The sequence below is a fragment of the Cetorhinus maximus genome, chromosome 17 (genome assembly GCF_964194155.1).
Source record: "Cetorhinus maximus chromosome 17, sCetMax3.hap1.1, whole genome shotgun sequence".
Taxonomy (NCBI): Eukaryota; Metazoa; Chordata; class Chondrichthyes; order Lamniformes; family Cetorhinidae; genus Cetorhinus; species Cetorhinus maximus.
Genome location: NC_135895.1, coordinates 50,110,975 through 50,136,739, shown reverse-complemented (window position 1 = coordinate 50,136,739; position 25,765 = coordinate 50,110,975). Strand labels below are relative to the sequence as shown.

Genomic DNA, 25,765 nt, shown 5'->3' with positions numbered 1-25,765 from the left:
TTTATGAAATTTTATAAGCATGGAAATTGTAGAAGGACTGGCCAAAATCTTCTACTCCTCCTTAGATTAAGGGTGATGCCAGAGAACCGGAGAATTGCAAATGCTGCATACACCTTTGTTCAAACCAGGGATAAAGATAAAACCAGGGATAAAGATAAAACCAGCAGCAACGGGTCAGTCAGTTTAACCTTGATAGTGGGAAAGCTTTTAGAAAGTATATAAAAAGTATATATTTATAAAATATAAAATGGATTGCAGAATTGCACTTGGAATTCAAATAAACCATGTTTCCTTATCAAACTTTATTTTGGCTGAAATAGTTTTTGATATTCAGAATTATTGTGAAGAGCTCAGTGACTGATTTTCTGTACTAATGCCTGAATTAAGAGCTGGGTTTTATGCTACCCTGCCGGCGTGTTTGAAGGCAATGTCTGGCCTTCATGCAGCCTACCCGCCCATCCCCCCTACCTGTCTACCTATTGAGGCCCTTTAGTAGCCAATGGTCACTTAAGTACCTCATCCTGCCCTTGTCCCTACCAAACCTGTGGCACAGGGAGGCCCCTGCTAAGCGGTAGCCTGGCGGCTTTTACTGGATGAGCTAGTGTCGGGCGGGGAGACCTCTGTGCCCATCAGAGGCAGCCCCCCACAAGCTCATACCCCTCCCCATTAATCCTCCCTCCTACCACCCCTCCCATCTCTCAAACCTGTTCCTCCATCCCCCACTCAGTCCCCTCACTGGGGCCCGCCAGCCAGGGCCCACAGATGCAACGGACTTCATTCCAGCCTCCATAACCCCCTCTTCTGTGGAGACTGCTGTAGACAGAGCAGGGACTCAAACGTGGCACTGCTGGGAATACAGAGCTGCTGGCCAATCAGATGAAGCAGCTCTCTACGTCCTCCCATGATGGGAGCAGAAGTCTTGCCCTGAGCCAGTTAATGCCCCACCGAGCGTTAAATGGCTATGGAGCAACTGGCTTTTTTGTGAGCAGGCCCCTGACCAACTTTTAAGTCGGTGGGGGATGTGGAACATGGTATCCCATAAAATCCAGCCCTAAATGTCTTGTTACATTACAAGTGAACTCCATTTAGCAGTATGTTTCTTCTTTGCTGCCAATAGGAATTTGAGGATGCTTCATATTCCGACGAAGAACTAGTTGATGAGCCTGAGGCGCATTTACAGTTGTTGAATTTACATCCCAGCAAGATTGGCAATGAAGCTGAACTTGTGGCAACAGAGAAGTTCGCAGGAGATCAATGGATTCAAAACAATAAACAGGGGGAAATGTTGGTAGATGATGAGAATGACCTGGATCAAGTGATTTATGAAAATGTTTACAAGCAGCATATAAATGATCAATTGGAATATTCTGAGCTGACAACCCCAACAAATATAAAAACAACTGATGATCAACTAAATGCTTCACATTTATTGCAATATAATGATGCAAGAGAGGTAAGAATAACTTCAGTGATGCATAGCATGCTCCTGCAAAGTCGCAACCACTAACTGTTCTTTTGAAAATTTATAGGTACTCACGCTGCCAGTGAGCTGATTCACCCCAACCCGTAAACATACATTATAGTAATTAGAAGAACACGGGCAACATCCTCCTGCAACTTTGCTTCCTTTCGAGAAAAGCATGATGCTCTCATTTTAAATCTATTTTCTTCCACTTCACCTTCTGCAGTTGAAAGCTTTGATTATTATAATGGTCCAATTATGAAGGATACAGTAAGCCACTAAAATTTTTACAACCCTAGGAACTCTGTACTCTGTCGCTCATATGACATCTCGTGTGACATTTTCACATGGGGACATGTTAATGAATTTTTTATTGCTCTATTTTTTATATTTGCCAGCCTTTCAGCAATCTCCCTGAGGCAGCACTTTGCTTCAGGGAGATGTGCGCTCTTTTGCACGCATGCGCGAAAGAGCACGCTCTGAGAGTTGGGGAATCCCCCCTACCCCGCACAGGAAGGCCCACCCACGTAAAATGGTGGCGGGGCCCGTTTCGGCGGCGGTGATTGGCTGCCCGCCCGCTGCCGAGTCGGTGGGGCCCGCCTGCCCATCAAGGGCAAAATTCTGCCCTAAATGTTGTTTAATGTAACAACTTGTTGGTGAGTGAAAAATAACTGCTGAATACACTTCAGAAATGTTGCACAAAACTTCTGTTATTTCTGAGGATGATTAAAAAAATATTGACTTTCTGTAGCTGAGTATGAATTGTGTTTGAATATAAATATTTATTTATGAAATGTATGAATAATATTTAGTAATCTTCATAATTAATGATTTAAACATTTTTCACTATTTCAAGAAAATGAACAAAAGATGCACCAAAATCTCCTATATCATCAGTAAAGATTGAAGTGGATGTTATGGAAGACATTATGACTTGATATGTTCTTCATACTGAAACTATCTAAAAGTGTGTTGATGTCAGAACTAAAGTGAAGGTAATTTGCTGGTGAAGTGCTGATGTATTTTGTCATCTTTCTAGGGCGAAGGGCAGTTCAGTGGAGGTTCCTTGTCTTCCATTACATATACAGCAGGCAGTGACCAAGGGCTGGTGTCTGGAGATTATGAAAGAACTGTCGCCATCATGATAAATGGCCTTGATCTAGGTTTGACCCATTTTAAATAACTTATGTAATTTTATAATATTGTCACTATGTCTTCCTTTAATCAATGAATACATTCATAATACAAAAATTTTCAAATATTTTGAACAATGGTACAGTACTCATTTCTTCAAGAACTGTGACAGCATTTCAGACACAACAATTGGGTTACGAATTGGTATATGTTATGCCTGTTATTTGGGAGTAAGACAGGTGCAATGCATACCAATTTAGCATTGTTATACACAAATCAATAAATCATGGCAGGTGAGTAAAAAGGCTGCTTGCTTTCATCTGACTTTCATAAACCTTAATTTTTCCTATGAACTACTGATTGGTACTTGCTCCCCTTAACTGATAGCTCACGACTTATTTTTCAGAGTCACAGAATTGTTACAGCACAGGAGGAGGCTATTCACCCTGTTGTATCTGCGCGGCTCTCCGAATGAGCAGCTCACCTCATGCCACTCCCCTGCCTTCTCCCCTTAACCCTGCATATCTTTCCTTTTCAGATAATAATCCAATTCCCTCTTGAATGCCTCAGTTGAAACTGCCTCCAACACTCTCTCAGGCTGCGCATTACAGATCTTAACCAATCGCTGTGTGAAAGTTTCTCCTCATGTCTCCATTGCTCCTTGTGCCAGTTACCTTAAATCTGCGTTCTCTTGTTCTTGATCCTTCCACGAACAGATAGGGAACAGTTTTTCCCTATCTACTCTGTCCAGACTCCTCATGATTTTGAATACCTCTAGCAAATCTCTCAACCTTCTCTTCTTTGAGGAAAACAATCCCAAATTCTCCAACCTATCTCACTAACTGAAATTCCTCATCCCTGGGACCATTCATGTGAATATTTTCTGCACTGTCTCTAATGCCTCTAGAGTGTGGCACCCAGAACTGGATGCAATATTTCAGCTGAGTCCGAACCTGTGTTTATACAAGTTTAACATAACCTTGCTTTTGTACTCTGTGCCCCTATTAATAACACCTATGATGCTATATGGTTTATTAACCACGCTCTCAACCTGTCCTGCTGCCTTCAATGATTTATGCACATATACACCCAGGTCCCTCTGTTCCTGCACCTCCTTTAGAATTGTACCCTTTATTTTATATTGTCTCTCCACGTTCTTCCTACCAAAATGAATCACTTCACACTTCTCTGTATTGAATTTCATTTGCCACTTGTCGGCCCATCCCACCATTCTGTCTATGTCCTTTTGAAGTTTAACACTATCCTCCTTGCAATTCACAATGCTTCCAAGTTTCATATCATCCCCAAATTTTGAAATTGTGCCCTGTACACCAGGGTCAAGGTCATTAATATATATCAGGAAAAGTGAGGGTCCTAACACTGGTTCCTGGGGAACTCCACTACAAAGCTTCCTCCAGTCCGAAAAACATCCACTAACCACATTTTTGAATTTAATTCTATTTCCTTTTTGTTTTCCTGCCTGCAAGAGTCTTGATGCCCTATCAGAAACTAATATTGATTGCACAAATCTTGACATACTCGAGTGTTATGAGTAGCTACACCACATGGACTGCAGCAGTTCCAGAAGGTAGCTCACCATCACAGTCTCGCATGCAATTAGGAATAGGCAATAAATGCTGACCTTGCCAGCAATATCCGCATTCCTTGTACGAATAAAAAAGTCATGGAGCGGTTCTGAATTAAGATAGCAATTTTGAGCTAATTCTCACCAGAGCTGGGGAGGGACTGAGGTCAGCTTTGTCTATCCATTCTCTGCTAGCTGTTCTCTTGGGTTCAGTGTTACTGCTGCCTCCTGTTTCCCTGTGATGTGAAATTTACCTTCCTGACTAATATCTAGATATGCAAGAGCGTGACCCCAAAGGCCATAACAAGAATGCCCCTAGTTTTATGTTTGAACTTGCATGTGGCTAACATTTTCCTATGTTCTGGAAGGCACCTGATAAGCACTGTGGCAAGACTAATTGTAACCAATGGACCTTGTATTTTTTATATGAAATGTACGACTTAATTTCATTGAAAACTGTGTTCCAGCCTGTTCTTATTCAAGCTTCAATTTATTAATCAGTATTTAATGAACTGACTGGTTCTAGCCTTAGGAAAAGAAGGTTCTCTGTATATTTTAAAACTTCAACTCCCTTTAGACTGTCTTTTGCAGAGTATGGCTAGACAAAGCTGACCTCAGTCCCACCCCAGCTCTGGTGAGAATTAGCTCAAAATTGCTATCTTAAATCAGAACCGCTCCAAGACTTTTTTTTATTCGTATGAGGAATGCGAACATTGCTGGCAAGGTCAGCATTTATTGGCTATTCCTGATAGCGCTCGAGACTGTGGTGGTGAGCTACCTTCTGGAACTGGTACAGTCCACTTGGTGTAGGTACACCCACATTACTGGTCGGGAAAAGGTTCCAGGATTTTGACCCAGCAACAGTGAAGGCATGGCAGTATATTTCCAGGTCAGTGTGTGTGACTTGGAGGGAAATTTTCAGGTTGTGGAATTTCCATGTACCTAATGCCCTTGTGGTAGAAGTTGCGGGTTTGGAAGGTGCTGTAGAAGGAGTCTTAGCTGCTGAAGTGTATCTTGTAGACAGTACACACTGCTGCCGTGGTGTGCTGGTGGTGGAAGGAGTGAATGCTTAAGGTAGTGTCAGTCAAGCAGGCTGTTTTGTCCTAGGTAATGTTGAGCTCTAGAGTTTTGTTGCAGGCAAGTTGGGAGTATTTCATTGTGGAATGTTGTGGCTCAATATCTGCTTCAAACTGAAACCATGAGGATCAGTTATTGCATTCAGGACCCATTAAGCAGGGGTGGCATGCAGTTCATTTTAATAATAGGAAATGTTTTTATTAAACCTGCGTGTCAAGAGAGGAGAAGATGCCTGATAGTTTCACCTACTTGCAAATCATTGATTGGGGAAGAAGTTAGAAGGACTGCCCTCTCATTGGCTTGGACCACAGAGGAACTAAGTACAAAAAGGGATACATTTGCAGTCAGTTAGGGCTGGGCAGGAAGCTTGACCTAGCAGGGGAAAATGCTCATCTGACACTTGGAGTTGGTCAGAAATGAGGTGTACCAAGATACATTAAGCAAGCCTGGTAATCAGAATGGTTTGGTAAATCTTTTTTTAATGTTTTGGATAGTTAGTTGTTTCTCTATGTTCATTTGCTATCTGTAAAATAAAGCAATTTAATGATACATATCTGGACCCGACTTTCAAAGCATTTTAGTCTATGTTCAAATATTAAGGAAGCATGTGTATGAAAGGCATAGTATCCAGAAGATTACAAGGTCCTTTAGTTATGCTTCTCAGTTACATGATTGTATAATTTGATTTTCGGCAACACTGACCCACTCTTGAAACCAAGTTGCTCAGACCACTAACAAGGGTAACTATCGCTGCTGTACCCAAAAGAACATACAGGTGTTTTGGCAACAGTTGCCACCATCATTTCAGTCCTTCTAAACACATTTGGCATCACCCTTTCTTGCTGCTTTGACCATATTTCCACTTGACTCCTGGCCACCCCACTTCTTTACCTGCCCCCTGTTGGCTGACATTGTAAATGGTTCATTGCCATTCTTTTTTTCCATTTCAAAGCCATTGTCACAATCCTGCTTCTCAAAGATCCCTCCCCTTGTCTGTAAGCTCTTTCATCCCTATAGTTTCTCCCCCAACCTGCAAACTCTCTATTCCTCTGACCCTGTACGTTTATGCAGCTCCCTTCCTTTACCCCACCATGGGCAACAGGTATCCTGGATACTTAGGTTTAGAATTCCATTTTAAACTCCTTCCTTAAAACCTACTTTCTTAAGCAAGGTTTTGGTTACCTCTTCTTAAATCTCCTTTTTTTGGGGGTTCAGGTAGCAAAAACAGTTCCTCTGACATGTCTTCCTTCTTCCTTAACCGAGGTTTTCCACCCATGGTAGTTGACAGGGCCCTCAACCGTGTCCGGCCCGTCTCCCGCGCATCCGCCCTCACGCCTTCTCCTCCCTCCCAGAAACATGATAGGGTCCCCCTTGTCCTCACTTATCACCCCACCAGCCTCCGCATTCAAAGGATCATCCTCCGCCATTTCCGCCAACTCCAGCATGATGCCACCACCAAACACATCTTCCCTTCACCCCCCCCGGCGGCATTCCGTAGGGATCGTTCCCTCCGTGACACCCTGGTCCACTCCTCCATCACCCCCTACTCCTCAACCCCCACCTACGACACCTCCCCATGCAAACGCAAAATATGCAACACCTGCCCCTTCACTTCCTCTCTCCTCACCGTCCAAGGGCCCAAACACTCCTTTCAAGTGAAGCAGCATTTCACTTGCATTTCCCCCAACTTAATCTACTGCATTCGTTGCTCCCAATGCGGTTTCCTCTACATTGGAGAGACCAAACGCAGACTGGGTGACCTCTTTGCAAAACACCTTCGGTCTCTCCGCAAGCATTACCCAGACCTCCCTGTCACTTGCCATTTTAACACTCCACCCTGCTCTCTTGCCCACATGTCTGTCCTTGGCTTGTTGCATTGTTCCAATGAAGCTCAACGCAAACTGGAGGAACAGCACCTCATCTTCCGACTAGGCACTTTACAACCTTCCGGACTGAATATTGAGTTCAACAACTTTAGATCTTGAACTCCCTCCTCCATCCCCACCCCCTTTCTGTTTCTTCCCCCTCCCTTTTGTTTTTTTCAATAATTTATATAGATTTTTCTTTTCCCACCTATTTCCATTACTTATAAATGTATTCCACCCATCACTTATTTCACCCCACCGCCACTAGAGCTACCTTGCTTGTCCTGCTCTCCACTCTTAATTAGCACATTCTTTTAGATAATATCACCACCTTCAACACCTGTTTGTCCTTTTGTCTGTGACATCTTTTGGTTATCTCCTCCTATCACTGCTTGCTTGTCCCAACAACCCCCCCCTTCTTCCCTCCCCCCCTTAAACCAGCTTATATTTCACCGCTTTCCTATTTCTACTTAGTTCTGTTGAAGGGTCAAGAGGCCTTGAAACGTCAACTTTGCTCTTCTCCGCCGATGCTGCCAGATCTGCTGAGTTTTTCCAGGTATTTCTGTAGAGTTTAGATCTGAGCCGTTGGTTGTGGGATTGCCTAGCTTTGTCTACTGCATGCTGCTTTTGCTGTTTGATATGCAAGTAGTCCTATGTTGTTGTTTCACTAGGTTGGCACCGCATTTTTAGGTATGCCTGATGCTGCTCCTGGCATGCCCTCCTATGATCTTCATTGAACCATTTGGACTATTGAGATATGTTCTAACAAGAATGCATTATTAGGGATATGACTTGCAAAATACTATTGCATTCTAAATGCCCCATTAAATTAGGGTGTCATAATGGTAATGTCACTGAATTCGTAATCCAGAGGCCCAGCCTAAAGGTCTGGGGCATGAGTTCAAATCCCACCACAGCAGCTGGTGGAATTTAAATTCAATTAATAAATCTGCTATATAAAGCTAGTCTCAGTCATGATGATCATGAAACTATCATCGATTGTCGTAAAGATTCATCTGGTTCACTAATGTCCTTTAGGGAAGGAAATCAACTGTCCTTACCCTGGTGTGATCTACATGTGACTCCAGACCCACAGCAATGTGGTTGACTCTTAACTGTCCTCTGAAATGTTCAGTTCAAAGGCAGTTAGGGATGGGCAACAAATGCTGGCTTTGCCAGAGATACCCACATCCCATGAAAGAACAAGGGAAAAAAAATACACTCCTTTTTCAGGAGTTTTTAATTATTTTAGAATATGGAATTTCTCTCTTGATTCTTCAAAGATGACCCTGGATCTCTGAATTATACCGAACTTACATGTATATGCACTTCATAACCTTGGCAATTTAAAATTTAACAGGCAGGATGAGAGTGATAATTGTTCATTTGTTATAATTTTGTTTTTGAATAACTGCTCCCTCATTCACCAGTATTCTCCTCAACTTTATTTCTTGCCTTTGCATTGAGGCCATCAGCTATTGAAAAGCTAAATATTTACCAAGTGTAATTGATGCTCTAAATTAAGGTATCAAAAACAGAGAAGGAGAGAGGGGATGGGGAGGAAGTGTTACTTGTTTCCTTGCTTTAATGTAATTTCCTTTACTTGACAGCTGAAGAAATAAAGTCAATTCTTATGAAAAGTTGCAATCTGCTGTGATGAATGCAATAACACATAATGACCACTGTAGTAAATACAGAATTACTCAATGTCTAATAGCTCCTTTAAGAACTTCGTTATAAACCTAATAGGATCTGTTGAAGTATGTTCCATCATGGGGTGTTAACATTTGGTGATGGAAATATCAATCATTTAATTGTAATTTTTAACCTTTAAAAGGGAATATTTGAAATGGAGAATTTCATTGTATGTGAAAGAATGGATTAGAAACTAGTTGTTATAGCTTGAAATGTGATTGAACATCTGTGATTTTAAAAAAAACAGCTGTTGTCTGAAAGTTAGCATAGTGCCATACCATTGTGAGATGTTTTTCACTGATGACAAAGTTCAGGAGGTGAAGACATTTTTTCTTGTGTCCTCTTAGAATTGCTTCAATCTCAGATTTTCAACAAAATAAAAGCATTTTTCGAAACTCCCTCAAACAATAAATGTTTTTTTCTGCTCCATTTTCCATTAGCAAACTCTTCTTTGGGGGAAAAAAAAATCTTTGGTATTCTGCTAAATTAATAGGGAAAGATTTTTTGTGCCATCAAGTATCTTATTTAAGTGGTATTGTCCAGTGGTTGAGGTAGAAAATAGTCTAGGCTAGTTTTCCTCCAGGGGCATTGAACACTCCAATTGACAGCTTTGAATATCATTTGAATATATTTGATGAGCTGCTGCTGCTTATCGTATCTCCTCAGGCACGTTGCCTATTTGGGAAAATGAATTTTAGGCCACTTGCTTCATCAGCAGTGGTGTGAGGGCAAGGGCAACCGATTATGGCCAGCAGCCGTCAGCAGGACTGGCATAGAGCTGGAGGGGTCACTGCTTCACCTTCTGGCTCCATGTGAATAAACTTACCCTTTTAGAGCCATCTTGCTAGGTGCATCTATGCTTGAAAACCCTGAGTGGAAGAGGCATGTTGCTTGCTCCTTTCAGGACAGTTCCGGATGTGACACTATAGGAAGGATATGAATGCATTGGAGAGAGTGCAAAAGAGGTTTATGAGAATGGTTCTAGGGATGAGACACTTCAGTTATGAGGAAAGATTGGAGAAGTTGGGACTATTTTCCTTGGAGAGGAGAAGGCTAAGAGGAGACCTAATAGAAATTTTCAAAATCATGGGGGGCCTGGCGAGAGTAGATAGGGAAAAATTGTTCCCGCTTATAAACGGACCGAGAACCAGAGGGCACAGTTTTAAAGTGTTTTCCAAAAGAAGCAAATGTGAGGTGAGAAAATCTTTTTCACACAGTGAGTAGTTAGGGTTTGGAGTGCACTGCCTGGAAGTGTGATGGAGGCAGGTTCAACTGAAGCATTCAAGAAGGCATTGGATGATTACTTAAATAGGAACAACGTGCAGGGTTACAGGGAAAAGGCAGGAGATTGGCACTAAGTTAAAATGCTCAGAGAACTGGTGCAGACACGATGGGCCGAATGGCCTCCTTCACATCCTCCCTGCGGTAACAATTCTGTGATTCAATGACAACCCAAATTCCCTGAGGGATCTTAAAATGGGTGTTATATATGAGCATATATATTGGCTCTAGTACATGAAAATTATCCTTGGGGAAGGGGGTGCAGGAGGGTAGCAGGACATTGTTTTGCAAAATTGATCCTTTTCCATCTAGAAAATGGGTGCAATCACTGCAAATTTCTACCCTACTATCTCTGATCAACTAGAGTGCAAAGATGTAAAGCCATCTCTATTTCTAGCCTATAATATTTTCATTATATTTTAATTTATTATTATAAGTTTGTAACAGGCACTTTTGCTAGTTTCTTTCATCGAAAATATAGCCAGTAATATTGTAATTTTACTAAAGGCTGCTAGTCACACCTTTTTGCTACAACTATTCTCTGTTCTTCTCCCACTGATTTATGGAAAACGGCATGATCCCAGAAGACTGGATAGAGTAGCAGATGCACCACATTAGCTGGAGCAGAAAATCCCAGTCCCAGTATCTGTAGAAATCTGGAAGCTGGATTTCCTCATCAGTATTATTTCAATTCTGGCAGTCACTCACTTACTTAACAGTGTTAAAATAATGCTGATAAGAAAATCTAAGCTCCTGTCTGCTTGTTTGCTTTCAATTATCAGAATTATCTTTTTACTGCCATATGCAAATCATTGTAGGTGACTGCTAATTACATTATCTACTGGATCTGACACAACACCAAATTTGGTTGTTTGTGGCCACAGAAGTTGTGCTTTTCCATTTTTGTGTGTGAATTTGCGCTTATAGAATAACGAGTCATTGCAAGATAGAATGCGCTCATCCCTTATTGTATTACCTTAAGTTACAATTAACTTGTATGGAATTTTATTACTCTTTTACCTAGGATTGAATATAAAAAATGATCACAGAGGACCTGGGGCAGTTATCGAGCACATTGATAATGAGGGAGCTGCTAGAAAAGATGGACAACTCCAGGAAGGAGATTATGTTGTTGCAGTAAACAAGGAATCCATAAATGGTCTAAATTCTGCTCAGATGCAATTTGTCTTTGCCAATAAAGCCTCAAATGATGAAATCATGTGAGTATTTTTTGTGCTGTACTTGTAATTGTTTTTCACCCCTTCAACTTGCTATAACTTATTTTTAGTTTTGAATACGGTAGTACATTTTGTCCCAGTTGCACAACAGTATGATCTGATCATTTTTTGTTGCAAACCTGGATCATTTGACTAATTCAAGAGGGTTCTGATTATAAAATAAATGCATTTTATTTTTGTGAATAGTCAAATTGAGAAGCGATGCTTGAAGACAATTTAGTAGATGCCTTCTATTTTGTGGTTCATTTGAAAATAGAAATTCTTCCTTGCTTCTTTTTGTAACCCAAAGTAAACTGTCTGTGCTTTAAGTTATGATGGAAAGGATTGGTTAGAATATTGCAACTAAATTTCAGCTTACACATTTTTATTTGCCAGCAACATCATTTTCCTTGAATTAAGTTTAATTCTTTATTGATGTTTATGATGGAGTACTACAGTTGGTGCACTGATGACTGATTGATTGGCTTTTTGGGGAGCTGTACTAAAATGTATTGCTGAAGTTGGAAGGTAGATTATACATAATAATGGAACCTGTGCAAGATAAAAATGGTGTTGAGAATTAATTCTCAGAATCACCATTAAACTATCATCGAACTAAACTTTATGCTTACAGCTCAGGTAATTTTTTAAAAAATTCATTATGGGATGTGGGCTTCGTTGGCTGGGCCAGCATTTATTGTCCATCCCTAGCTGCCCTTGAGAAGATGGTGGTGAGCTGTCTTCTTGAACCGCTGCAGTCCATATGCTGTAGGTACACCCAGAGTGCTGTTGGGAAGGGAGTTCCAGGATTTTGACCCAGCGACAGTGATGGAACGGCAATATATTTCCAAGTCGGGATAGTGAGTGACTTGGAGGGGAACTTCCAGGTAGTGGTGGCCAATACCAGAATCTTCAATGAGAAAGAAAATGAGTATTTCATGAGAGAGATTAAATAGAATCGTTCAAAATCCAGCGTTTGAATGAAGATGCTAATCAACATCACTGAGGATATTTTGAGATCTGACCAGAGCTTCAAACAACAACTTGCTTTTGCACAGTGCTATTAACCTCTAAAAAATGTTCCAAGGTGTGATCACTCAAAAGTGGATGTCAAACCAAAGTTGGTTATTACCTTTGTATTCTTGGATGATCCTGGAATAGTGAGCAACTTTGTCAGATGAGAGCAAGACCTGACAGTGCTTTATGTGGTCCAGCCAGATCTCAATGTAAATGGGTAAACTGATTGTCTGGCATTTCTATTGAAGTTTGCGTCCATTGGACTTTAGGGAGTGGCGATATGGGCCATACCAGAGGGATCAATCAGGGTGAGAGAGTGTGAAGATTTTAAAGGGGATTATGGCACCAAAGGTGAGGGAAGGGTCTGGTTGAGTAGGTTAGTAGCTACAATGATGTGATGGTGTGCACCAGGACAAAGGCTAGACGGTTAGGATTGTGAAAGGCAGTTGCAGATGTTTAGTAAAAGATTGTTACACATGGCCACCTTCCAAATGGAGTCTGATCTTGACATAAGCCATAAAATAGCCATAATTCAAAGGGTCAGCATCAGTTTTTGTTAGATTACACTTCTGTTAAACACCTTGGAATATCAATGCAAATTGATGTTGTTATGGATAAGCAAAATCCTTGGCCTAAGGTAACTTTTGTTGGTCCTTAAATCACTCATTTCTCAGTGTTGTGTGCATTGCAAAAGTGGTGAGCTTGATGCATGTTAGGAGACTATAAGAGAAGAAAAGTAAATACTGTTTTTTTATATTTCTTTAAATGGTTTATTTAAATCATAGCTATTACAGAAATGTTATATATGTTTATACTTTAATACTTGTGCGTTTATTAAGGGGAAGCATACCAATTTTGCCTGCCAATTTTTTTTCTCTTCCCTCCTAACCCCACACCATCCCTTTGCTTGTGACTAAACGTCCTGACAGTCCCTGGAAGCTTTAACTTTCTCAAGTGGCTATAGTTTATTTATGAGGCTTGATATTAAATGTCAGCAATGTTTTGATCATAGCAATCTCAATCCTGCCCGAATATGTAAATAGAATAGTAGAATAAAAATCGGAAGTAAAAAAGACTTGTTCATTTGGTTCTCCTCCCTGATTCATGGGTGCTAAGGCAAATTTTAGCACTCCTCCTGCTGCCTTCCCTCGGAACAGCTAGTCTAGGGATCAAAAAAATAACAGCTTCTTGGTCTGTAAGGATCACCTAGCTCTGTAAATTCAGCTGTTGGTGGAGTGGACTTTATGGAGACCAGTATCTCATTGCCTATCACGGTGCAACCTTTGTACATGTTGATTTAAAAGTGGTTGTTTAATAACTTTCTCTCTTTTGGGGTGGGTGGGAATTTAGGATTACTTATGTGCCTGCAAAAGATGTGGATCACTATAAAAGAAATTTTGCGTCAGAACAAACCAGACCCAGTAGTGCTGCAGTATTGGCAACAGAAGCCCGGATGAAAACTGCTGCCAGGTATTTACATTAATCATATTCTATGTATTGAAAGACAGAAAATTTTTCATAATTTTTTGGATTGAAATTTTACTTCAAGGTGCCTTGATGGGAGCTATCCCTGATGTCCTGGCCAATATTTATCCCTCAACATCACAAAACCAGATTAACTGGTCATTGTCACACTACTATTTGTGGGAGTTGCTGTGCACATACTGTACTGGCTGCCTCATTTCCTGCATTACAACAATGACTACATTTCAAAAAATGCTTGATTTACTTTCAGACACGTGGTGGCCATGAAAAGTGCTATATGAATGCAAGTCTTTCTTTTTTGTCCCATTGCATTAATTAAGTTTTGATGGCAACTAATTTTTTATATTTTTAGATGGACATTTCATTTCAAAATACCAACAGTTCAAGCAAAGAGATTATTCATTGGAAGAGGAAAACTTTTAAGAGATTTTTAAAAACTGTTTTTAAATTGGGTAGTTTCTTTTTATTTTTAAGTTTTTCAGTTTGTACTTATAAAGTAGTGCCGTATATTCTCAACATGAATTTAAAGGAAGGCAGATTGATGACATAAGTGTGCATATTTATACAGAATTTTAGCAAAATTAGGTTTAACAGGTTTAGACAGCAAAATTGGATTGGGGCGTGTACATTTGGAGCGCGTAGTGATTATTCCACCTTTTTAATCTACATAAATGTGTGCACTTTTCATAATGCTGAATAAGTAGCTTTGTTAGTGTTTTCTGAATTAAGTACAACATTACCTTTTGTAGTAAATAAAAACAGGAAATGCTGGAAAAACTCAGCAGGTCTGGCAGCATCTCTAGAGAGAGAAACAGAAGGCAGAATCATCCATGCCCACTGATGTTGGGTGTGTTCGGTGGCATGAGCGGACAATATGGTGAGAAGGCCAAAAATCGGTTTCACAACATTGTGAAACCAGTTTGCGATCGTCCGCTCTGCCCGCCAATGGTGGGCCGCGTTCCCAGCCATTGGATGTCGGGAACCACATTGTAATATATCAGCATATCATTATAAGGCTAGCCCGCTGGACTCATCCCCACCCATGTCGGCAGGAAAACACACCGGTGCAGAACACACCTTGACATGTGCGATGTATAGAATTCAGGACTTGCCGCCAGAGCCTTGTTCGCATTGCAGACATCCGAGGAGCAGAAGATGCTAGAGCATGACAGCAATGGCATACTGGAAAAACGTTTATGGCGTGCTGGGTGGATTCTCATGGACATAGCTCTGCTGCGAAACAGCTCACAGAAGTTGGGAAGTCACGTCACAATGGATGATGGTCGAGGGGGTGGGAGAGGAAAGTCTAGGATCGACTGAGAGAGGAGGAAGTTTTGGGGGACGAGGTTGGTAGGAGGGGGCGAATGACGGTACCGGTGAGGGTGAGGTTGGGAGTGGGGTATGAAGGTGTCGGGGTGGGGTGGTGAGGTTGGAATGAAGGTGTCAGGGGATGCAAGGTTGGGAGAGGGGAGATGAAGGTGTTGGGGGGGCGATTGAAGGTGTCGAGGGGGGAATGAAGGTACGGGGGGGTGAAGTTGGGAGGGGGTAGGGAGTATTGGCTTGTGGAGGTGGTAACGGGGGAGAAGATGGCAACTGGGAGGTAGGCATAAGGGAAAGAGTTCAGAAGGGAGAAGGAGTGTGGAGAGGTAAGGGAGTCCAGGGGGAGTAAGGAGTGCAGAGAGGGGAGGGAGTGCAGAGGGAGGAAAGAGTGCAGAAAGAGGAGGGAGTCCAGAGGGAGGAAGGAGTGCAGACAGGGGAGGGAGTAAGGGTGGAGGAAAGAGTTGGGAAGGGAGAAGGCGTAAAGTTGGACGAAGAAGTAAGGGTGTCTGAGGGAGCCAGGAAGGGGGAAGGAGTAAGGTTGGAGGAAGAAGTGAGGCTGGAGGAAGGAGTTGGAAGAGGGGGGAAGGACTAAGGGTGGCGGAAGAAGTAAGGGTGTCTGAGGCAGTTTGGTTGCGGGGGGGGAGGTGACAGGACTAAATGGGTGGGGGGGTTTGGGTTCCGGGGGGGGTGGGGGGAAGGGGTTCCAGGGGAGAAAGTGGTCTGTGGGGGGGGAATGGGGTCCAGATAGGGGGAGTTGGGGTTCCAGGCGGAAGGGGTCTTGTGGGGGGGGAGGGGTGGATGACCAGGTGAGCTTGCAAGGGAGGGGTCCTCCTGGGGAGTGAACTGAGGGTAGGCGTGTTATGAGGGAATAGTGAAAATGGTCGAGGGCAGAGTGAAGTGGCAGGGCGGGAGGTTGAGGGTTTGACGGTAGCAGTAGAAGGGATGGTGAGGGGGCTTGTTGCGGACTCGGAGGCAGACACGGACCCTGGGGGTGGGAAGGAGGAGGTCAGAGTGGTTCATGTGGATGGGATTCTCGGGAAGGACAGGTACATGTATGTTCACCAGAACATCGCTAAAGGAAAAGGATTGTGGCTGGTAGGTCACGGAGGGGAGGGGAGGGGGAAAGTGAGACTGCGGGGGTCAACTGTGATGGTGGAAAGGGAAATAGGTGACTGGGGGAAGGTAAAGGAGGGGGAGGGGGGCGAAAGTAAAACTGAATTAGCACCATGCTGTCCAAATTGAAAGTTAAACGAGAGTCATGGCGGGCAAGATCAGGCGCTGTATGGGAGTGCAATCAGTGGATGGTGGCGATGCAGGTCAGCTCAGATGGATAACTGAAAGAGAACCCCAGCAGGCAGCATTGAAAATGCTCAGGACATTGAGATGAGTGTGATATGGGAAGGATCCGCCTGCAAGGGAGAGTGCTTGCACGAGGCTCCAAAAGGCCCTGCCTCTCTCACCTTTCTCCCTCCAGAATCACTCATGGGCCAGCTGCTCCCTCTGTGGTGACAGAGGACGAGGTTGAGGCGCTCACAGGCAAAGGGGACTTGGAGGAAGAGGACAGCCTCTGAGATTCCTGAGTGGATGACCCAGGAGTGTCCAGCCGTTGCTCCTGCTCTTCGGGTGCCTGAGGGCCCCAGCCTGACTCATGTGGAAGGAGCCCCTGGAGAGACGTCAAGGTGCCCCATTTCCCTCTCGAGATGCCACTGCAGGAACTCACCCATGTCTCCCGTAATGGAGTGCAGGTCTGCGTGCATCTCCAGCTGGACCAGGGTTTCCATGGCATCCTCCATCCTCCCCATGGCGACCTCTATACGCGCACATGTAGACACCGCTTCATCAGAGAGCAGGCAGACCCACTCCTCTGACTCGTAAGCTACTCTATTGAGGTCTTCTAACAGCCGTGTGTGATGTTCCCCCGCCTTCTGCTGACTCTCCAGGATGAGCTGGAATGCTGAATCCAGAGGTTCGTCATCTGACTTGGACCTCATAGTTGCCTCTTCCCCAGCAGTCCTCCGAGTGCCAGGGAGCTCAGCTGAACCTGCCTCCTCCTGCTGCAGACGTGTGTCCATATGGTAACCACCAGATTGTGAACCCGAGCCTGCTCTAGATCTAGGCCCCACTGAGGTGTGTGTCTCTGCGCTGGTGCAGGGTGTGTGTAAGCGCTGTGCTGGGTCTTCCAGGCTCTATTTCCAGCTCTTCAATGGAGGAGGTGCCCTCTTGGCTGGAAGTGAGGACATGGCTGAAGCTGAGGGACTGGCTGGCTGAGGGCATCAGTTGCTTAGCAGAGCTCCCTGTGAATCAAAGTGGAGATAATAAGTGCATGGCAGCAGAGACAAAATCAGGAGAGAGAACACCCGCAGTTGCGTTGAGAGAGGGATGATGTGGTGCAGAATCCTTAGGTGAATGTTTGCCACTGACCTTACCATCGCCGCAGGCACAGTCCATGTCCTCACCAGTCAGCATGATGACACGCTCCTTAAAGTGAGTGAGGGGCCTAATGCGGGCCACTCCACCCCCGGTCTGGGACTTCTCCCTGCTGATGTGAGCAGGCTTCTCCTGCAGGTAAAGAGATGGAGAGAGTGTGAGCAGGACACATGGCACTGCACGGAATGTTTGTGTGGCGAGTGGAGCCAAGGACGGGATGAGGACGGGAGCTCGAGAGGATATAAGCTTGATGGAGATGTGAGAGTGTGTGTGCGAGTTAGTGGTGTTGTCCCTTGAGGTGTGAGATCCCTGTGGATGTGTGATGCATTTGTGAGTGTGTGAGTTGAGAGTGATGAGAAGAGTAAGTTACCTTGGTGGAATGGATGAGACAGTTCTTCCTGTAGTGGCACTGGGTGGCTGTTCTCTTTTGCAGGGCATTGATGCTGACCACTGCTGCTACCACCTCCCATGCTAGATTGGTGATGCAGCTGCCCATCCTGTGGTCAGAGCAGGGGTAGAAGACATCATGGCGGGCCTCCACAGCATTCAAAAAGTTCTCAAGTCCTCTTCTCAAGAAGAGGAGCAAAGGGAGCAAAATAGAAGGTCAGGAATAGGTGGATAGGTACCTATCCCTGACCTATTTTGCTCCACTTACTCCACCCCCTCTTAAACAGCATTGTATCCATCACATTTCTACTTCTCTTCAGCTTAAACTGAGGGGCTGCAGTCATCTTGCCTTTTGGGGCCATGTCTTCTGTGCAGCAGTCGTGGGCTGGAAGCACTGAAAGGTGTGCGCGCAGCTGGACTTTTAAGTATTGCGCCTGGCATGAGGAAGCGATGAGGTGATGGTGTGGCGGATGAATGAGAGTCCATCCGCCATTGAAATGGCGTGTTTTCCAGGAATGCATAATTAATACGGCAGGTTTGGCACGATACGGTGTGAAAAGCCGCCATTGTGGCTGGTGGGTAAAATGTCTTTTTACCTGTCCGCTGCCGCACTTAGTGCAAACCTGCGACGATTCCGCCCAGCGTTAACCTTTTGAGTCCGTATGACTTTTCTTCAGAGCTGAAGAAAAGTAGAAATGTGATGGATACTATGCTGTTTAAGAGGGGGTGGAGTAAATGGAGCAAAATAGGTCAGGGATAGGTACCTATCCACCTATCCCTGACCTTCGATTTTGCTCCATTTGCTCCTCTTAAACAGTATAATATCCATCATATTTCTACTTCCCTTTAGCTCTGAGGAAGAATCATACGGACTCGAAACGTCAACTCTGTTTTCTCTCTCCACAGATGCTGCCAGACCTGCTGAGCTTTTCCAGCACTTTTTGTTTATATTTTAGATTTCCAGCATCCGCAGTATTTTGCTTTTATCTTACTGACTTTTGCAGTAATTATTTAGTTTTTCAAAGCATTTGAGTGAAGCAAAATTGAATATATTTTGTAAATAATGTTAGTGCATTATTACAATTCTTCAACATCTGAACAGTTATATTTGCACAAATGATAGCTGCAAATTACCTGTGGAGAAACATTAAACACAAATCTCTACTGTGGATCATAATATCTAATTTGCATATCAAAGCACATATGCAAAAATGTTTCGTGACCAGCTTTGAACTTAGACTGTAATGGAATAAATTGCAGCAGTTTAAGTGGCTATTATGGGTACTACTGATGCATTGCCTTGAGTTCTTGATAGCCATTATGTAAAAGCTTTTAATAATGGTATATATTGATTAACAGTTGAAAGACAGGTTAGATCACTATCTTATTTAGGACCTGGGCTGCATATTACATTGGATTGTTGCACACATGGTCATCATAATTAATGACTTTGTTTATAATTTGTGTTTTGCAAATAATTTGAGAAGATATTTTCACATTAATATTCAGAATTTTTGCTAAATGTCACTCACTAAACACAAAAAAAGTATCAGTGTGAGATGGAATTCCAAAAGAAATTTTCAATATTTTAGCAAACATCCTCTGGATGTTCTAATGGAGCTTTATTCTTATTATTATTATTTAATATAGTTGCAGTATTTTCACTAGATCACATTGTCAGACAATTAATCTGGAGCAGAGTTCTTAACTTCTGTGATTGCTGTTGGTTTATGATTTTCATGTGTTCAGTTGAGGAACATAATGGTAAACTGTTTGATTTGAAGTCTTAGAAGTGGTGCAAACATACCTTAAAACTGTCACTTTCAGTTTTTCTTGAGTGTGGTGAACACTGATACATTCATGGAAATTCTCTGCAAATATTGACAAACTCCCCAGCACCTTCTGTGTTAACTTTAAAAAGCCAAGAACAAGAGAGGTCTATTTAGCTCTTCGAGCCTGTTCTGCCTTTCAATTAGATCATGGATGATATAACCTCAACTCCATTCATCAGCTTTTGCTCATATGCCCTAGTTTAGCTAACAAAAAGTATCAATCTCAACCTTAAGTGCTTCGAAAGGTTGTATTGAACAATGCTTGATCATAGAATCCTTCAATAAGAGCAGCCTACTAATATTCTAGTAGTTAAGCAGAGAGGAAGACTACAGCCTTCCATGTGTTAATCTATCAAACACTTTTTGAAAGTCTGTTAAGTCACTGTGTTCATTTAGCTGCCTACCCCTGCAGTTCAGCTTGTCAAGTCACCTGTTATTAGCAATTCTTTTTTATTGTTTCTCATAGAAATATGGAATTCATTGCCAAATTGAAGTCCTTTTCACAGGTGCCAGCAATTATATTTCGTGATTGATGAATGAGTATTAGATTTGATGATGAGTAGTAGTAATTCAAATATTAAATATTTTGGTTGGTCTAATTTTAAAGTTGTATTTCTATATACTAATCTGGTTTGTTTACCTTATTTGCAGTTCATTGTTCAAATATAAGAGTTATCGTTAAATTATATTCCAACATGGCTTTATTCTTTTTTGATCAGTGAATTGCCTGAAAGAGAAGAAGGAGAAGGGGAAGAAACCCCAGTCTTAAGTCACTGGGAGGCACCACGATGGTAAGAGTCAAAGTGTTTGACTTTTGTTCCTTACATAATCCCCCATCATGTTCCCCGTATAAATGTTTTTACTGCTACACAATCACACCACCTAGATTGTAGATAGTGCTCTGCACTTGTACAAAGTGTTTAGAAAGAAAGGGTAAATTTGTTTATTGAATGTGACTTAAATTTTCAGTTATTTCTCACCACCTGTCTCCAAAGTAAATGCGATGTAACCAATTAACTGACTAAACTTCTAAAGGACACAATCCAGAATGAAATTAAAACCTAGTTTAATTAAGCACAGTTAGGGCAGGATTTTCTGGCTCTGCCTGCTGTCGGGATCGTCTGGTCCCACCGAAAGTCAATGGACTTTTGACTGAGTCACCGAATCTCCCACAGTGGGTCCCACCACGACGGGGCTGGAAAATCCTGGCCTTAGTCTTATATTGTGGAAAGTAATCCACGTTGAACATTTTTTTAATAGAGTTCTCTGAGGAAATAATGGAGCGTTAGTGAAGAAAATGCAGTGGGTGTTAGGTATATGTATTTACCCAAGGCATACCATAAAGCACTGCATAAGATTGTTGAGAATAAAGGGAATGTGGAGCACAGATGGCAAGTCAGTTACAGTACAGAATGCAGAGTTTAATGGATGCTTTACTGATTGGAGAGATGTAAATACAGTGGTGGTGTTCCTCAGGAGTCAATGATGGGATCATTGCTCTTAAATTATTTATTTTTGAAGTGCTGAGTAACCTGGTATGAATTTCTACATTTAATATTTACTTTGAAATGACTTTAACTAACAAAAGTATTGAACATTATAAACAAATCTTCTTTCTCTCACTTTTCTTTCACCTCTCTTTCACTCTCTGATTTGTCTTGTATCAATCACAATTCAAAGTGACAAAATAAAAGGAAGAAAGCCTGTTATTTGCTGTTGGCTTTTTGACATTGGTAATCTGGCTCTGGATGCCAGATTATTCATAAGTAGAAGAAAGAATAAAATATTAAAATGACAGACAAATGAGGTTGATCAAGAGGTTGTAAAAATAAAGTTTGTGGAAAGGAAAAAAAATATATGGAAAGATTCAAATAAGGCTTACCCTATCTTAGCTATAATATTTGTAGACGAAGGTAATGCTGTATCAAGAAGAAACAAAAACCTTTTACTATCTCAATCAAGCAAGATAGGTCCTAGAACCTTCAAGGAAACTCTTAAAACAATTTTTGGTTGGAATGATGGATGGTCATCCAATATTAATTATGTTCCTTATTGTTCAGAATTGCAATATAATGTTGTGAACTTTGTATCAAAGCTTTAAATGTTTGCGGTATCATGTACATACTAAAATGCAGAAATGTTTCAAAGCTTTTTATTTCATTGCATCTGATTACAACTCATTGCATCTTATTTGTTCGAGTCAGAACTGTACCAGTGTTTGGAAAAATAGTCACACAACCCTGTCAAATTCTCTTTTGGGATCAAGGGAAAGTATTTTAGACAATTCAAGACTCTAGTATATGCATTGTATAGAAGTGCAAGTGGAACTATATTGTCAGATTCTTGCATTTATCACAAAGAGAGATTTTGTAATCATGCAGGCATATGCTGCAGAGTTCACTTTAATGCATTTGAGTTCAGATTGAGGGAATTTTTTAGTATAAAATATTAAGTGTTGGAAATTTTATGTTTGTCACCTTGATGACTGGCTCTATTTCCATCAGCTACCCCAGAACAATGGTGGTTCCTATACATTTTATGAAAGAGGGATCTCTAGTGCAGACCTTGCACCTTTGTGAGATTATTGATGTGGCATTGGTTAGGTCAATCTGATCAATGCACGAACTAAGAATCGCTACATTGTCAACACACATGTAATATTTTGCATTTGCAAGATAAAATAGCCTCTTGTGTTTGTGGTATCCAGTTTTTAGAATCAAGTCTTGTGACACTGAGGATGTCATTTTCCTTAGGATGTCACTTTTCTCTCCCATCTTTATATATATTTGTTGGTCTCATTTTTTAATTTTTAATGTTGACTCTTTTCAATACCGTGAAAACATTCTCGTATAGAAGCACTGGTTTGGGAAGATATTCCGTTTTTAAAGATTGAAACCACTAAACATGAGTTTTGAACTTGAAATAAAGCTACTTGAATAAAGAAGGAAAGGTTCTTTATACCAGAAAAAACATTTTGATCTCATTGTAAATACAGACACATGCTTTGCAAAGAATATGAATTAATTGATGATTTTGAATTTGGCAAAAGAGATTGAAAAGTTGGCATTGAGACTCATTCATCATTACAGCCTAAGTTACAAGCCAATGTATACCTCCATTCCAGGGTTGAGCTTTGGCGAGAACCAGGGGAATCACTTGGAATCAGTATTGTTGGTGGTAATACAGTAATAAAACGACTGAAAAATGGGGAAGAATTGAGAGGAATTTTTATTAAACATGTTTTGGAGGAGAGTCCAGCTGGAAGATCCAAAGCTCTGAAGACAGGGGATAAAATTATCGAGGTAAATGACCTTATTTCTTAATAAATAATGTTAATGTAATATTAAGCATAAACATTTAAGAACTATGGCAACTGCTATAAGTTGTGAATTGGAATGTCTTGGTACACTCTTAATTTCTTAGAGATGCCTCAGAGCGCTAAAGAGAAGCAGAAAGCAATCAATCAAATTGCTGTGATGTATTTATGAGGAAGATTGTTGTTTGCTGCCCAAGCAGTATTATAAAGTTATCAATTTTAAAGGAAAATAATTAAAATTATTTCAAGACCTTAATGTAGTCACTAAGAATTTATATAATTATTACAGAAGTCATTAATCTGCAGATGATAATATATTAAAAGGTGCAATACTGTATTTAGGGCATTTTATTGCTAAAACAACACTCTCTCTATTATCTCTGCAGTAGTGAGTTCAGTGGCTGAGTAATTCACCTCCCTGCACTGAAAATTGTTGATCTGATGCTTTTATAACCATTCTGCGTGAGTGGCTTAAAATAAATTTACATGAATGTGTAGAGGGGAAACTGATACCTGACTGAGAAATTACATTTTTTTTTAAGTAGCTCATTTTGCTTATGGAGGAAATAACTTTTCTTCTTTCTTTCAGTTAATTTTTTATGCTGGATATTTAACTTGGATTCAGCATCACTGGTCTGTCCCATAAATAAATGTTGCAACCTCTACTAAGCCAGTGTATGTCAATGTCTGTGCAATATTAGGTAAATGTAGGAAATTGTTAAACAGAACAGCCTTGTCACTACATTCTGGTTTACTGGAACATACGCCTCCTTGTCCTCAGTTGGTTGAAGCATATGGATTGTATCAGACTGTAGCTCAGATACTAAGCCGCTAGATAAAGATCTTGAACATTAAACAGGTGAATGGTATTTGGTACAAACAGTATAATTTCAGTAATTTACAAATTTTGCTCATTAGGGTGTTTGTCAACATTGAACTGGCCCTTAAAACAAGGGTATTTTACTCCTTATATGCTGAACACAATCAGGATGTTGCTAAAGTGCTCCTTATTCTGCTGTTTAAGACTGACCGCATTCCTTGTGCTATGCTTTCCGAGATATCTTTTATTTATTTTTGTTCCAATTTCTTTTCAATAAAACTGTGTCTTTATTAGTAGATCATTAGCTATTCTCAAGATTTTTGTAATTAAACAAAATGCCTTGTTGCCTTCCTGGAAATCAAATATTTTGAATGACTTTAGAGATGGATCTCCATCCAAATACAGTGGCAGCAAATAACCGATGCATCTGTCTTTATCATACCAGACCAAAATGTATGTTATCTGGAGCTTGCAGAAGCAGTTAGCAGTAACTATTTTAATTGGATGTGCACTGAGAGAGAATGCAATAAATAATCCATTATAAACAAAAATGCTTAATTTTGTCATAGTGTGATTAATTATTAAATAGCTTCTATAATTTGCTTTGGCAAATATTTCAAAAACATGAAATTATAATTAGTTCACTTTGAACTACAAAGTTCGTGGGACACTGCTAAATGCCTCCCACCTCTTTCCAAAGCCGTGCAATTCTCAGACTTCAGGTTAGGCAATCGTGTTACAAGAAGATACTAAAATTGCACTTGGTTGGTGAGACTCCTCGTTCAAACAGACCATATACCATTTACTTCAGCATACCAACTGTTGAGAAAGGCAAACAGAGTCAACTTAATCTATTTTACAGGTTTCTGGCGTAGACCTGCAAAATGCCACACATGACGAAGCAGTGGATGCCATAAAGAATGTGGGAAATCCGGTTGTTTTTGTTGTTCAAAGCTTATTGCCTACTCCAAGGGTGAGTAAAAACTGCAAAATGTTTAAGGCTAACATTATAGTTTTTGAAGACAGTTACTGTAACTGTATGAATTTATACAATGGGCTTTAATGATTACTTCATTACTGGGTAAAAGTGCTGTTAAGTGTTATTAATAAGGTTGGGAAATGATGCAGCTAAGTTATTCATTCTGTCTGTGGACATCTTATTTCAGTGCAAATCTTGTTTTTGTTTCATTTCAGTTTAGCCATAAAAGCTATCCATTCATCCTAATTTGAACACTGACACCTTTAGACCTTTACTTTCATACAGACATCTCTACAAAAGAGTTTTAATTAACTAGAAAAGGACATTTACTTACTTTGGTCCCATAGAGCCTTTTCACTGACATTGATAACATTACAGGAGAGTTTTCTATTTCACTGTTACTCTGGCTGTTCAGCTTGCTTTTTTCTCTCAAAAAGTCTAAAATCGTGATCATGGATATGAATATTTGTATTCAAGCTGACAAGCTTTTGTCTTAGGAAAGGAGAATGTGAAATCTGCCAAAGTCTTTCACATCTGCATAACAAAATTCCATTATTTTCATTTGCTCCAGATCAGTCGAATAAAATGTAGAAGAAACTGAATAGATTTTAGCTTATGTATAGGGCCCAGAGATGCCTTGATATGACAGCCCAAAAAAAGTTAAGTGAGACGCTGTTCAAGGCCAATAGTTAACATGACTTTAATACACCATTGTTAATTTGTAATTCACTTGGTTCAAGGACTTCATACTTGATGTGAGGATCATTTTCTGAGACAGTTTGCAACCCTAATATGAAAGAACTTGTAATCTTGCCAGATTTTTAATTTAGGATATCTGATTAACTGAAGATAATTCTTTTAGAGAA

General features: G+C 41.1%; 1 protein-coding gene across 5 annotated transcripts in view; it reads left to right on the top strand.

The window, feature by feature from the left end:
- The window catches only part of patj (PATJ crumbs cell polarity complex component), a 392,616-nt gene that overhangs the window by 129,858 nt on the left and 236,993 nt on the right, over positions 1 to 25,765 (top strand). For 4 of the 5 annotated variants that reach the window (XM_078561172.1, XM_078561175.1, XM_078561171.1 and 1 more), the window contains 7 exons: positions 1,118 to 1,453; positions 2,502 to 2,625; positions 11,124 to 11,319; positions 13,684 to 13,803; positions 20,504 to 20,575; positions 22,909 to 23,086; positions 24,783 to 24,893. In XM_078561172.1, coding sequence (XP_078417298.1) covers positions 1,118 to 1,453; positions 2,502 to 2,625; positions 11,124 to 11,319; positions 13,684 to 13,803; positions 20,504 to 20,575; positions 22,909 to 23,086; positions 24,783 to 24,893 — 1,137 coding nt within the window. The remainder of the gene's footprint in view (positions 1 to 1,117; positions 1,454 to 2,501; positions 2,626 to 11,123; positions 11,320 to 13,683; positions 13,804 to 20,503; positions 20,576 to 22,908; positions 23,087 to 24,782; positions 24,894 to 25,765) is intronic. The other variant, XM_078561174.1, reaches the window with a different exon arrangement.